Below are 16,620 nucleotides of genomic sequence, written 5' to 3' on the forward strand. Positions count from 1 at the left end.
ATTAAAGAAGACCTAAATAAATGGAAAGACATCTAGTGTTCATGGATTGGAAGACTTAATACTGTTAAGATGGAAATATTACCAAAGTCATCTACAGATCAAAATGCAATCCCTATCAAAAAGGAATAATAGGATGGCTAGAATTAAAACACACACACAGGACAGCTACATGTAAAAGAAAGAAATTAGAACACTCCCTAACACCATACACAAAAATAAGTTCAAAATGGATTAAAGACCTAAGTGTAAGACTGGACACTATAAAACTCTTAGAGGAAAACATAGGAAGAAAACTCTGACATAAATCACAGCAAGATCCTTTTTAACCCACCTCCTAGAGTAAGGGAAATGAAAACAAAAATAAACAGGACCTAGTGAAACTTAAAAAGTTTTTGTACAGCAAAGGAAACTATAAACAAAACAAAAAGACAACCGTCAGAATGGGTGGGAGAAAATATTTGCAAATGAATCAATGGACAAAGGATTAATCTCCAAAATATATAAACAGCTCATGCAGCTCAATATTAAAAAATCAAACAACCCAATCCAAAAATGGGCAGAAGACCTAAATAGACATTTCTCCAAAGAAGACATATAGATGGCCAACAGGCACATGAAAAGCTGCTCAACATCACTAATTATTAGAAAAATGCAAATCAAAACTACAATGAGGTATCACCTCATACCGGTCAGAATGGCCATCATCAAAAAATCTAGAAACAATAAATGCTGGAGAGGGTGTGGAGAAAAGGGAACCCTCCTGCACTGTTGGTGGGAATGTCAATTGATACAGCCACTATGGAGAACAGTATGGAGGTTCCTTAAAAAATTAAAAATAGAATTACCATGTGAGCCCAGCAATCCCACTACTGGGCATATACCCAGAGAAAACCATAATTCAAAAAGACACATGCACCCCAATGTTCACTGCAGCACTATTTACAATAGCCAGGTCATGGAACCAACCTAAATGCCCATCGACAGATGAATGGATAGAGAAGATGTGGTAAATATATACAATGGAATATTACTCAGCCATAAAAAGGAATGAAATTGGGTCATTTGTAGAGATGTGGATGGACCTAGAGACTGTCATACAGAGTGAAGTGAGTCAGAAACAGAAAAACAAATATCATATATTAACACATATATGTGGAATCTAGAAAAATGGTACAGATGAACAAGTTTGCAAGGCAGAAATAGAGACACAGATGTAGAGAACAAATGTATAGACACCAAGGGGGGAAAGTGGGGGAGTGGTGGTGGTGGGATGAATTGGGAGATTGGGATTGACATATATACACTAATATGTATGAAATAGATAACTAATAAGAACCTGCTGTATATAAAAATAAAAATATATAAAACACACACACAGAATATAACATGTGTTGAGGAGGATGTGGACAAATTTGAACCCTTATACATTACTGATGGAAATGTAAAATGCAGGAAACAGTTTGACATTTCCTCAAAAAGTTAAATATAGAATTACCATACAACCCACCATTTCACTCCTAAGTATGTACCCAAAAGAACTGAAAACAGGTATTCAAACAAATATTTGTACATGAATGTTCACTGCTGCACTGTTCACAACAGCGAAAGGGTGGAAACAAACCAAATGCCCACCAAGTGAACAAATAAACAAAATGCAGTATATATCCATACAATGACACATGCTACAACAGATGAATCTCAAAAACATTATGCGAAATGACACAAGCCAGACAAAAGGTCACACATTGTGTGATTCCATTTATATGAACTATCCAGAATAAGTAAATCCATAAATACAGAAAATAGGTTTATGGTGGCAGAGGATGGAGAAAGGGGGGAAAAGGGAAGGGAATAACCACTTAATTGGTATAGTTTTCTTTGGGGTGATGAAAATCTTTGGAACTAGATGAAGCGGTGGTTGTACAACATGGTAAATGTACTACATGTCACTGAACTGTACACCTTAAAATGGTTAATTTTAGGGCTTCCCTGGTGGCGCAGTGGTTGAGAGTCCGCCTGCCGATGCGGGGGACGCGGGTTCGTGCCCCGGTCCGGGAGGATCCCGCGTGTCGCCGAGTGGCTGGGCCCGTGGGCCACGGCCGCTGGGCCTGCGCGTCCGGAGCCTGTGCTCCGCGGCTGGAGAGGCCTCAGCGGTGAGAGGCCCGCGTACCAAAGAAAAACAAAAAAAAGGTTAATTTTATAATATATGAATTCCACCTGAATAAAAATGTAAAAAAAAAAGTATTCTAAGTCATCTAACCCCTGTAACGTCAAAGCTGATAACCATGCTTCCTTCTTATTAAAAATTTTCTTCTTAGTGTTTTAGGGCTCCATTCTTTTGTACAGCCTATTTGCAATGTGATCTTTTCTTCTCACTCTCTATGCTCACCCTGAATTTCATCAGCACATAGTTTACATTAATATCTATACAATGACAATTACCAAAATCTCATCTTAAGACCAAATAACTGGGCTTCCCTGGTGGCACAGTGGTTGAGAGTCCGTCTGCCGATGCAGGGGACACGGGTTCGTGCCCCGGTCCGGGAAGATCCCACGTGCCGCGGAGCGGCTAGGCCCGTGAGCCATGGCCGCTGAGCCTGCGCGTCCGGAGTCTGTGCTCCGCAACGGGAGAGGCCACAACAGTGAGAGGCCCGCGTACCGCAAAAAAAAAAAGACCAAATAACTTTCCAAAGATCCACAGCCATACATTCAATTGAATCTTGAACTTTTAAAGAACCAGGCCACACAGCAGGAGATGAGCAGTGGGCGAATGAGGGAAGCTTCATCTGTATTTACAGCTGTTCCCCACTGCAGTGCTGGAGAGCGGCTGCAAATACAGATTTTCACTAGCAGAGAGGTTTGACTGCACAGAGACCATAATAAATCAACTGCTTGCAGAAACATATCAAAACCCTATCAGTGAGTGGCAAGTGACCATTAAGCTGCATCTTACATACTAGACTGGACCATAAGCAACACACTTCGGCTGTCACTGTCTCCCAATACCCCCAGGTGGGACCATCTAGTTACAGGAAAACAAGCTCAGGGCTCCCACTGATTCTGCATTATGGTGAGTTGTATGATTATTTCATTATGTATTACAATGTAATATTAACAGAAATAAAGTGCACCATAAATGTAATGTGCTTGAATCATCCTGAAACCACCCCCCTGACACCGTGCCCCTGCCAGTCTGTGGAAAAATTGTCTTCTACAAAACCGATCCCTGGGACCAAAACAGTTGGGGACCACTGCCCTACAGGCACCTTAAGATTTAAGATGTACATAATATGAATCTATTATCAAACTGTCAAATCTGCTTTTCATACCATAATTCCTGTTTTCATTAATGGTGTACCACCTATGGTCACCCTAATATAGAATCTGAGAGGCATTTTTGAGACCTCTTTCAACTCCTTATCTATCCTAAATAGTTTCTTAGAGAGGACTATTACTCTTTCTTTTCAATCTCTCTCCACCACACTTTCTGTCTACTTAAAACTTATACTAATATTTCAAGGGTCATTTCCTAACTGGAACTTATCACAACTTCAACTAAAAACTGCAAACTTTATATGAAACAACAGTTTTCAGACACTGAACTATAGGCAGCTCAAAACTGATCTGTAAGGAAAAAGAAGCAAATAAATTAAAATGTCTGAATGCCCCGATTTAGTGCCTGGAAACAGATTTTAGATAGCAGTGCAGAGAGGTGGAATCATATTGGCCTACCAGAGTTGAGAATGTGGAGACAGGAGTTCAGAAAGGATGAGATGTCTAGAATTTGTGAGGTAGAATACCAAAAAAAGAGGGAGAGGTATATAGAGAAAGCCTCAGAGATATGCAGAAAAGACACTGGAGTCTTTGGTTGAATACTGCAAGTGTGTGAGAGGAAACTTTCTGAGGACAGGGGCTGAGACTAGTCCAAGTTCTATTCTCAAAAGACTTTTTTTTTTTAAGTATTGTTTTCTTTTTTTAATTGAAGTATAGCTGATTTTAAGACCTTCTAATATGCAGGGCAGTAAGTGAAGTCTTCATACCTTAAAGTAGGTCTAAATAAATACTAGAATAAAAGCTGCCATGGATCTGCCAAAATAAACTTACAAGCAAGCCTAGAAAGGACCAGAATGATCCACAAAAGGCTTAACACATGACAAAACAAATCCAACACTCTTTAAAGGAACACTAGAAAATTCACCACGCAAAATGAAATATTCAAAATGTCTGATGTCAAATCAAAACCGCCAGTCAAAGAAGCAGAAAAACACAACCCATAATCAGGAGAAAAGCCAACAGAAACATAAACAGACCGAGAAATAAAATATGACAGAATCCATAAAACAAGGGCCTTAAAACAGCTATTATAAATTTTATAAGTATATTTAAAGATGTAAAAGAAAATATCAACATGATATTGATAAATGATAAAAAAGAGACTTAAAATGGAACTTCTAGATTTGACCATACAGGAAAAAAAAAAAAAAAATCAGTGAACTAGAAGATATAGCAATAGATACACAGTCTAGGTGAAATGAAACACAGAAAGAAAAAAAGGTTTAAAAAAATGAACAGTCTCAGTAAGCTGCGGAACAATTTTAAGATGTCTAATACCATGTAACTGGAGTCCATAACTGGGAAATAGAACAGGAAAAAATATTTCAATAATGGCCGCAAGTTTGAAAATTATAAACCATGACATCTAAGAAGCTCCAGAAACCTCAAGCAGAAGTGTTTTTTTTTTTAAGCACACACTAAAATACATTTTTAATAATATTGCTAAAAACTAGAGAGAATAATGTTAAAAGCAGCCGGGAATCGAGGGAGAAAGGGGAACACATCATATACAGAGGAATACTGCTAAGAATAGCAGCAGATTTCCTTTTAAATATCATGCAGGAGACAAGAAGCAGTCTTTAAAAAGCTGAAAAGAAGAGCTTCCCTGGTGGCGCAGTGGTTACCCGCCTGCCAATGCAGGGGATACAGGTTCACACCCTGGTCCAGGAAGATCCCACATGCCGCAGAGCAATTAAGCCCGTGTGCCACAACTACTGAGCCTGCACTCTAGAGCCCACAAGCCACAACTACTGAGCCCATGTGCCACAATTACTGAAGCCCGCGCGTCTAGAGCCCGTGATCTGCAACAAGAGAAGCCACTGCAATGAGAAGCTCGCACACCGCAATGAAGAGTAGCCCCCACTTGCCACAACTAGAGAAAGCCCGCACATAGCAACTTAGACCTAACGCAGCCAAAAATAAATAAAATAAATTTTTTTTAAAAAAAGCTGAAAAGAAAAAAGAAATCCATCAACAGCCTAGAACTATCAGGAGAACAAAGTTGAAAGACTACACTTCTTGATTTCAAAACTTACTAGAAAGCTAAAATAATGAAAACAAAGTGGTACTGGCAAAAAAGGATAGGCATAGGGACTTCCCTGGTGGTGCAGTGGTTAAGACTCCATGCTCCCAATGCAGGGGGCCCAGGTTCAATTCTTGGTCAGGGAACTAGATCCCACATGCATGCTGCAACTAAGAGTTCACATGCCACAACTGAGGAGCCAATGACCCACAACTAAGGAGCCCACCTGCCACAACTAAGACCCAGTGCAACCAAATAAATATATAAAAAAAAATGGATAGGCATATAGATAAATGGAATATACGTGGAAGTGCAGAAGTACTCATATTTACAGTCAATTGATTTTCAAAAAGAATGTCAAGGCAATTCAATAAATGGTGCTTGGACAATGGATACGTAAAAGCAAACGAATCAAGCTGGAATCCTTCCTTGTGCCATACACAAAAATTAACTCAAAATGGATCACAGACCTCAATGAAAGAGCTAAAACCAAAAAAACTCTTAGAAGAACATATAGGAATAAATCTTTGTGATCTTGGGTTTGGTAAAACCTTCTTAGATATGATACCATGTGCACAGTAACAAAATTTTTTAAAAAACTGGATTTCATCAAAATTTTCAACTTTTGTGCTTCAAACGATACCAATAAGGAATCTGGGGAAAAAATTTTTGCAAGTCATATTGAAAGCAACTTGTATCCAGGATATATAAAGCGCTCTTAAACTCAACAGTAAGACAAACAACTCAATTTAAAAATGGTAAAGTATCCAGGGGCTTCCCTGGTGGCGCAGTGGTTGAGTCTGCCTGCTGATGCAGGGGACACGGGTTTGTGCCCCGATCTGGGAAGATCCCACATGCCGCGGAGCGGCTAGGCCCGTGAGCCACGGCAGCTGAGCCTGCGCATCCGTCCAGAGCCTGTGCTCCGCAACGGGAGAGGCCACAACAGTGAGAGGCACGCGTACCGAAAAAAAAAGGTAAAGTATCTGAATATATACTTCTCCAAAGACGATATACAAATGGCCAATAAACACCTGAAAATATGTTCAACATCATTTATCATCAGGGAAATGCAAATCAAAACCATATGAGATAGCATTTCATACCCAGTAGGATGGCTATAATCAAAAAATCAGAAAATAAGTGTTAGCAAAGATGTGGAGAAACTGGAACTCTTGCATATTGCTGGTGGGAATGTAAAATGGTGCAGCCACTTTGGAAGACAGTCTGGTAAATTCCTCAAACGGTTAAACATAGAGCTACCATATGATCTAGAAATTCCACTCTTAGGTATATATACTCAAAAGAAGTGAAAAACGTGTCCACACAAAACTTTTACAGGAGGGTTCACAGCAGCAATATTCACAATAGTAAAAAAGTGGCAAACAACACAAATGTTCATCAATGGAAAATTATTCAACAATAAAAATGAATGAAGTACTGATAGATGCTAACACTGATGTTATAAAACGCTATGTTAAATCAAAGAAGCCAGTCATAAAAGACCAGAACAGGTAAATCTATAGAGACAGAAAGTTAAGGGGGGTGGGTGTGGAGAAGAGGGAGTGACTGCTTAATGGGTGGGGTTTATTTTGGGAGTGATGAAAATGCTCTAAAATTGAAAGTGCCGATGGCTGCACAACTCTGTGAATATACAAATATACCACTGGATTGTACAATTTAAATGGGTGAATTGTAGAGTGTGATATCTTTCAAAAATAAGGATAATTATCTGTTTAAAGCAAAAATTATGAACATATATTGTGATGTTTAAAACATATTGGAAAATTAAAATGTACAACAAAAGAACAAGGGATAGGAGGGTTAAATGCACTGTTCCAAGGTTCTTAAGCTACATATCATGGTGGTGTAATGTTGCCTGAAGATGAACTGTGATTAAACAAACAGTGATAAAAATCACAAATGCACAACTAACTACAGTTCTGTACCACACCGTTAGCCACATTTAACATGATTCTGAGGGAGCAGGACTGACCTTATGTACAAGTCCCCTTTTCCCGCAAAAATGAATGAAAAAATAAAGTCAGCATCTTTTAAACCAGTGGCCACATAGTAAAAACTGTACATCGTTGTCCATTCATTTAAAAACCAAAGTCACTAGGATGGTATAAAAGTGATAACTGATGCCTTTTTAACTTTCTGAACTTTTTATTATTTCAAATTCTAGAGCACCACTAAAAAATCCTAACAGATAAATATAACTAATAACCCTGGCATTGGAGTTAAGATAGAATAAAAAATATTCAGTTAATCCAAAAGAAGGCAGGAAAAGAAAAGGAATAATGTTCACATGAGACAAAAAGAAAAATAAAAACAAGATGGCAGATTTAAAACCAGTCATACTGATTATTACATGAAAAGCCAATGATCAAATAAACGCTCTGCTTAAAAGAAATGGACTGTCAGATTCAGATATGCTATCCATAAGAAACTATGTTAAATATAAAGACACAAATGAAAGGATGAAAAAAGATATACCACATAGACACTACTCAAAAGAAAATACCATTGGCTATGTTAATTTTAGACAAATAAGGCTTCAGAACAAGGAGAATGCTTCATAACGATAATAGGTCAGTTCATAAAAAAAGACATAATCCTAAATGTATGTGCAACTAAAAGAATTTCAAAACACATGAAGCAAAAACTAACACACCTGAAAGGAGAAACAGACAAATCTCAATCATGATTTCAGATTTCAATAGTACTCGATTAAAAAAAACAAGTCAACAAGAAAATCAGTAAGGATAGACAAGACTTGACGAATACTCTCAAGAACTTGACCTGACATTTATAGAACCCTTCACCCAACAGCTTAAAAAACATTCTGTTGAAGGCTCCATGGAACATTCTTCAAAACAGACCACATTCTGGGCTATAAATAACAAGTCTCAATAAACTTACACTGAAATCAAACTGTTTTCCAACTACAATAGAATTAAACTAGAAATGAATAACAAAGATATCTGGAAAACATTTAGAAATAAAACACTCTTAATAATCAATGAGTTAAATTAAAAAGTCAAAAGAGAAATTACAAAGTATTTTGAACTGAATGAAAATGGAAACAACATATCAAGATCAGTGGCACACAGCTAAAATAATGTTTATAGGAAATTTTTAAACATTTAACATTATAGTAGAAGACTGGTCAAAATCATTAGCTAGCTTCCATTTTAAGAAACTATAAAGAAACAAAATGAAAGCAGAAAGAAGGAAAACAGAAAAAAAAGTAGAATTCAATGAATTTAGAAATGGACAAGAGAGGAAAATCAATAAAACCAGAAGTTGGTTCTTTGAAAGATCAAGAAAATTGATAAACCTCTCTCAAGAGGACAAAAAAAAGAAATCAGTAATGTCAAAAACAAAAGAGAAGACAGATGCTACAGACATTAAAAGTATGATAAGGAATTTTATAAACCACCTCTGCCAACTTGAATGAAATGGACAAACTCCTTGAAAGACACAATCAATGCTTACTGAAGAAACTGAAAATCTGTACAGCCCTGTATCTATTAAAGGAATTTAATGTATAGTTAAAAGCCTCCTCACAAACAAGATTCCAGGTCCAAATAGTTTCCCGGGTGAATTCTACAGAAATTTAATAAAGAAATATTACCATTCTATACAAACTTTTCCAGAAACTAGACTCAGTCTATGATGCCAGGTTTACCCTGATAGCAAAACCAGACAAAGACACTGCAAGAAAAGAAAACTATAGACCAATATTTCTTAGAATACAGAAACCCTTAACATTTTAGCAAACTGGATCCAGCGATAAAACATTATGACCAAATGGTGTATGACTAACCCAGGAACGCAAGGTTAGTTTAAAAATCAACATTTAAAAATCAATTAATGGGGTTTCCCTGGTGGCACAGTGCTTAAGATTCTACCTGCCAATACAGGGGACACGGGTTCATGCCCTGGCCCAGGAAGATCCCACATGCCACAGATCAACTAAGCCCGTGCATCACAACCACTGAGCCTGTGCTCTAGAGCCCATGAGTCACAACTACTGAAGCCTGAGTGCCTAGAGCCTGTGCTCCGCAATAAGAGAAGCCATGACAATGAGAAGCCCATTAAACAGCAACGAAGACCCAATGAAGATCCCACAGCCAAAAAAACAAAAAAAAAAACCTCAAAAAAAAATCAATTAATATAATTCACCACATAAACAGACTTTAATAAGAACTCTAGGATCATATCAACAGAAGCAGAAAAGCCACATGACAAAATCAACATCCATTTTGGATAAAAATGCAGCAAACTAAGAATAGAAGGATTGGGACTTTCCTGGTGGTCCAGTGGTAAAGAATCCACCTTCCAATGCAGGGAACGTGGGTTCAATCCCTGGTCAGGGAACTAAGATCCCACATGCTGCAGGGTAACTAAAGCCCACATGCCACAACTACTGAGCTCATGTGCCTCAACTAGAGCCAGCGTGCTGCAAACTAAAGAGTCCTGGCGCTCTGGAACCCGCAGGCCACAACTAGAGAAGAGAAAACCTACACGCCACAACTAGAGAGAAGCCCAAGCACCACAACGAAGAGCCCGAGCACCCCAACGAGAAAGATCCCGCGTGCCTCAACGAAGACCCCACGTGCCGCAACTAAGACCCGACAGACTTAAAAAAAAATAAAATAAAGAAATAAAAAAAAAATAAAATAAAGAAATAAAAATCTTAAAAAATAAAAAAAATAAAAGAGCCAGTGCTTTCTTTAAAAAAAATAGAAGGATACTTTTCAACCTGATAAAGAATATCTACAAAAAACTAAGAGCTAACATCATACCTGACAAAAGACTAGATGCTTTCTGAGGTGATAAAAATGTTCTAAATCTTGATTGTGGTGGTGCTTATATGACTATAGAGTTATTAAAACTCATACTGTATAATTAAAATTGGTAAATTTTATTGCATGTAAGTTATGACAGTAAAGCTGATTTTAAAAACTTCCACCATATTTTCTTCAGGGTTGTTTAAAAGGTTAGTCCTCTAAACAAGGGTGTTGATTATATTTACGTTACAAGTTAAACCTTAAATATGGAGATGGCTGCTCCAGTCCATAATGAGAATCTGATATTCAATTCTTAAACAACTGAGAATTTCTGCTAAAATGGATTAGCATTAATCAGTAACAAAATAATACATACTACTACATCAACAAAAGAACTAGCTTTAATCTTTATATAAGTATTCTTATGGTTTCATGGTACCTAACTAAGTATACTTCTAACAAAGCACTTAAATATATAAATTACCTGCCAGTTGACTGAACTAATTCAAATGTTGCTAAGAATTGAACTAGAATTTTCATTTTATCTTACACTTGGAATTTATTTTCCTCAAGCCAAATCACTCAACTACCATGAAAATATTCAAGAAGTGGGACTTTTTAATTATAAAAATAAATGTACAAAATGCAATCCATTATTACTTTATTATTTTCTAATCACTAAAGAAAAGTCTTTTTGAATTGCTCAGTCATATCCACAAGGCCTAATTATATTACTAGAGAAAATGAGATTTCTTTTACCTCAAAGCAGATAGCTAATATTATAAGAACTTCTGCATTTCTACTATGCTAAAGATGGACAGAAATACATAAAGAAATTTGCCTAATACTTCTGTTGAAGGAAAAAACAAATGATTAAAGGCATATACAAATACAGGCTCTATAAATTAAAATTTATTAACTTAAGGGAGAAGATAGGCTATTTCAACTCTAATACCAGTGGATAACAGGTATTGCCCCATATTCCAATCGTTATTAAAACTGAAAGTTAGCACTTCTCACCGGACAACCTAATATGTACATATAGAACTTAGCTGACAGTCAAGATTAAATGGTATGGCGTACATACACCTAAGTAAAAATGAGCTTGATTTTTTAGATAGGACATGGGCATCCTAGCTTGTTTATTCTTTAAAGAATAGTTGTTTATCAAAAGAGGTCATTAAGAATAAATAAAGCTAAAATGAAATTAGCTCACGTTTTCAAACCATTACATTTTGGAGTCTATTCAAATCACTGAAGTTTCATGGTTAACTTGTATTCATTTTAAATGCACATAAACATAATATTCTGCCTTTATAACCCAACTCTGACTACTTTCTGAATAGTTTCATCAGACAAAGTAAACATAAGAGCAGGCTTGTTTTTAAAACAGTGAGGATATCTACACACTCCTTACAAATACAACTCAAACCATACAAACCATATTAAGCTAGTGGGGCTGAATAAATAGTAACATCACAAGCTACCTCTTGCACATTCACAAATATTGCTATGAATTTTTAAAAGAAAAATTCGTGTGTAAAATGAGTTAAAAATAGTATTAGACTTAAAATGTTGCAAACATTCAAATTACTGATTTAAATCATAACTATGATTAAACAGTAGCATAATTTAATAACTGAGTTATTCTAAATTCCAGAAAAAGGTAAGTTTAACATTTTAGTATTTGACTTAGCCATTTAATAAAGAGAAGTCCAACAAAAGCATGACTGGCTAACGACAAAACTGCTTTCAAATATCAGATGGTTACATCTAGAATTAATACTCAAGATAATCAATCCTAATGAGAACGATACACCTCTTTCAAATTTTAGCTTGAATCAGGAACATTTGACAAACTATTGGTGTAGCAAAAGTGAAATTTTATATCAAACCTCTTGCAATGATACTTCTATCCTACCTGTATCTTCAATAAATTCCACACATTTTTCAACAAATAGTGGTATGGGCTTCTCAGCTGTAACCAGATCCTGGAGGGGCATCCCAAAGTAATTACTTTCCCAATTTCTACGTGTTGGTGGATTGAAGTTCTTAGTTTTCTTTTTCTGCTATAAAAAAACATATTCAAGTTAAAACTATTAAAATTAATTTCTTTCAGAAAAACATTAGTATTAAGCAATGTAAATAAACATTTTGTATCAAAAGATATATTTAAAAGCCATATCCAACCTAAATGTCCATCAATACCGGGTTCATTAAAAAAATTCTGCTAGAAGCAGCAACGTGACCAAGAGAAAGAGACAAAAGTGAACAGACAAAAAAATGGCTGAATAGAAGAAACTTTTTCCTTTGTAAAATAATAGAAAACTGGACAGGTAGGGAAATTAGAAAAGATCATTTTTCAATGCCAAGTGAAAAGGAGAAACTAGGAGTAAGCAATGCTCAATTCACAGTTTCAGTGTGGTCTGTTGATTGGTGCATTTGTTATTTGGTCTTTGGGGAAGTTCCAAGTGAGATTTTTGTGCATAGCTATATTAGTAAGAATATAACATAGCTTTAATTATTGATTATACAATGAAGCTATTCAACTCCATGAGTTTTAACCCCATCATTTCCCCATTTTCTTCCTATCTATTGACTCTATTTCTTAAATATTAAGATAATTTTTATAAAAGAAAATAACATCCTAGTGGGAAAGGAGATGTTAATTTAGTCTATTAAAAATGTTTTATTAAGCACTCCCAAAAAGATAATTTTTATAAGTAATGGACAAAACATTTTCACAATAATAAACAAAATTACGTAAGAATTTTCAAAGTTTAATTTCAATATTGCATTGGGAGAAAATGGGTTCTTAACCAGGGAGCGAACATTTCAAAAACCTAAGGAAATACTGCCTGGAATTCAACCCTTAAGGAGATTCTGAGTCACTCTTCCTTAAGTAGGGTGTATTTATATTTGTCGTAAGTATTGTTACTGACTTACAAATCACATAAAAACATACCATTTCTAATCAGAAAAGTGTGTGTGGGGGCAGGGGAGGGAACACAGGCAGAGCTTTCAATGCTTAAAGCAACAGTCCTCATTTTAATTTCCAGAGGAGTCTCTCCTTTGGATGGACTGATCTTTCAATGTGTTCTTCCAAGTTCCAAGTTATGCAACTGATACCCTGCATAATCAATCAAGTCCTTTCTTCATTTCAATTTCAGGCTGCTCTACCTATCAAACTTCCAGATCTCATGAAATCCAACTTCTAAGTCTTCATATATTATCACTCTGATGATACAGATTACATAAACTCTGGTAGGTACAGATTACATACAACATAACTAGTTGTCTGAAATGTTACCAACAAAGCATTGGAATACTTGGTATGGCTCAAGACCTAGCCCACCAAGTCAAGTAGTGTGGATCCTTCCTTACTCCTTAAACAATCCTTCCACTACCACCACCACCAAAACAGAACAATGTGCAAGAAAGTAGAAATGAAGAGATTGTTATTTCAAAGCTGAGGTAGGGATACAGCGACTGGGTCCTCTTCTTTCTCAGGAGCACTAAGGTGCTTTCCAGCCTGCAAACTATTAGCTGCACCATTTGATTACAAAAGTGAAAACTGAGGCAAAGATGGATGTTTTTGTTTAGAGAGATAATACAGTGGTGAAAAAGATTACACTTAAGCAAGTTAATGAAAACAGCAATGCCTAACCTATGGCAAGAGCCATGAAACAGGAATAAAAGATCTTAATCTGCAATGACACCTAAAAAACAAAGTTGTAAGAAAAGTAAGCTAGCTAGTCCTAACTGTTCCAATCAACTCTTAAGAAATTCTCTTTTCATATCACCCTTTAGGAACCAAACTAAACTCTGAATACTTCACTAAAATTGGGGGTAGATTTCTCTGGCTTATGCTCAGGGAATATCCATCCCTCAAAGTCCATAAAGTTACAAGGGCAAGTTATTTAATTCTGCAGTTACTCCAAGATCAGATTACACCAGTAATCTGAGGCAATGAAATGCTAAGTGGCTTATAGCATGGAATTTCTGGCAAAGTATAAAGGGATAACTTACTAACATACAACTGCCCTGACAGTCAAGTTATAGTTCACATATATGGGGAAAAAAAGCGTAAAAAGCTTATGTGACTTTACCAATTTTTCTACTAATTTACAGTGGTGCAAAAGAAAACTCTATGTAGGAAAATAGTTTTGAATTAGACATTCCTATATTAGCTTTTATGATGAATAAAAACATATATAACTTTTTTTTCTATAAGTGATGGTTCTTAAGCATAAGAATCACTTCAAGGAGTTCTTTAGAAATGTGAATTTTGAAAAACTATACATTATTCTAACATACAACCCTTAGTTAAGAGTTGCTAATCTATAGCTACAAATTTATACCAATTCCAATTAACTTACATAATTTAAAATCTATTTCATAAATTAAACTAAGGCTAGATGATTACAACTGCTATAAAATCCCATCAAGGTTCTCTGAAATGCAAGAAAAAGATGAGGCGTATGGTTATTTGGTCATTTATATCTATAGCTTTTGATGAACCAATAGTCAGAAATGGCAGGTCCCAATAAATAATTATGCCAGCAGGAAAACAGGATCTGATTTATGATAATCCAACTTTTGATTCATTACTACATTCATACAAATCTTAATTTCTGCTTAAATGCAAATACCCAAGGTCTTTTCTTCCTGGCCACTTAGGCAAATCTCATGTCTGCAAAAGCATATCCAGTAAAATAAACATTGTATTTCACAAATAATATAAACAATGTTATCAGTTAAGTGTCCAGTGGATATTAAAAACTATCATTAGTATAAGTAAACAGGACCAGGAAAAGGCATATAAATAGCTCTTTACAGAATCTGCTCTTCCACTTCAGCAATATCAGCAACACAACAAAGGAGAGCATCTAAGCAACATCCTCAAATATTCAATAAATACTGTCGATACAATCAATAACACTGAAAAAAACAATACCTCAATTGCTTCATATGTAACCAACGAACTGTAGAAAACTTAAGTAGCAAAAAACAGTTGAGGAGGCTTTCAAAGAATAAATCCAGGAAACAAGAAATTTTGGACTTCTCTATTCTCTTAAATTTATTATGGGATTCTTGAAATAAAAGATTAAAGAAGAAATGAGACAACCAGAGGCAAAATGTAAAGAAAGTGAAGAAAAAAATCCATTAAAGAAATGAATACCTCTTTAGTAAAAGACCCAATATGATTGAAAAGATCAGAATAAAGTGGAAAAGATCATCAGAGTTCTCTTTTCTACTGTATCATTTCTTTGACACATGCCAAAAAATACTTTTGCTCCCATTCTTAAAAGAAGTCTTAATCTTCTTCTCTCTGCTAGCTACTGCTCCAGAATTCTACTTCCTTTTGTAGAACAAACTCTATATAAATCATCTATACTAGTTGTCTCCAATTCCCCTCCTTCCATTCCCTCTTATATGTACTTATATTAGTTTATCACTCTCATCACTCCACTAAATCTGCTCTTATTAAGTTCACAAATGACTGTTTTGCAATAGTCAGTTCTCAGCTCTCATCTTACTCAACTTTTCAGCAGTCACTCTCTTTAGTGGACTTCAGGAGACGACCTCTATTATCTCACTTGTTCTCCCCTTATTAGTCTCCTTAGCTTGTCCCTCCTCGGCAACCTTGTAATACTGTGAATACCCCAGGCCTCAGTCCCTGCCTTTTTTTCTCAATATCTATAATCACCCTCTTGGTAATGTCATCCATATGCTGCTAACCCAAATTAATACTGCCAGCTCAGCTCTTTCTCCTGAACTCCAGATTCATTTGAAACCTTCTACCTGACTCTTCACTTGAATGTCTAAGAGATATTTCTTTCTTAACACGCAAAACTGAACTCCTGATGATTTCCTTAAAATGAGCTCCATCTTCAGCCTTCTACATCTCAGTTGCTGGCAATTCCATCCTTTCAGCTGCCAGGCTAAAATCTTGGAGTCATTTTTGATCCCTCTTATTTTCTCACACCTTACTTCCAAATCTATGAGATCTTAACCATCTTCACTGCTAATTCCCTGGTCCATACAGCTATCACCATTTCACATATGTAGATTACTGCATTGACTGCTCAATCAATCCTCCCTGCTTCTACCACCATTCTCTACATACTGTTCTCAATAAAGCACCCAGAATGATAGTGACCCACAAATAACAGCCTTCAAGGCCATATATAATCTAGCATGCTTTGAACTCGGCTTCTATATATTCTTACCTCATTTTCCTCTACTTTCTCCATCATTTTACTCCCTTTCCTTACTTCCTTGTGCAAGTAAGTTACACAGCTTACTTGCTTTTTTAGCATGTGACACATGCTCCTAACTTAGGACTTTTGCATTGGCTGTTCCCTTTACCCTCTCAATAAGGCCTACATGGACTATTAAAAATTGTGATCTATGGCCTGTCTTTCTCTAACTACTGCCCAGTACTTCTAATCCCTCTTACACTGC

At 36.1% G+C, this 16,620-nt stretch overlaps 1 protein-coding gene across 4 annotated transcripts in view; it reads right to left on the reverse strand.

Annotated features, from left to right (window-relative positions):
- The window catches only part of ARHGAP5 (Rho GTPase activating protein 5), a 73,059-nt gene that overhangs the window by 26,107 nt on the left and 30,332 nt on the right, over positions 1-16,620 (reverse strand). For 3 of the 4 annotated variants that reach the window (XM_067738006.1, XM_067737996.1, XM_067737988.1), the window contains exon 3: positions 12,074-12,221. In XM_067738006.1, coding sequence (XP_067594107.1) covers positions 12,074-12,221 — 148 coding nt within the window. The remainder of the gene's footprint in view (positions 1-12,073; positions 12,222-16,620) is intronic. The other variant, XM_067738015.1, reaches the window with a different exon arrangement.

Source organism: Pseudorca crassidens, chromosome 1 (genome assembly GCF_039906515.1).
Source record: "Pseudorca crassidens isolate mPseCra1 chromosome 1, mPseCra1.hap1, whole genome shotgun sequence".
Lineage (NCBI taxonomy): Eukaryota > Metazoa > Chordata > Mammalia > Artiodactyla > Delphinidae > Pseudorca > Pseudorca crassidens.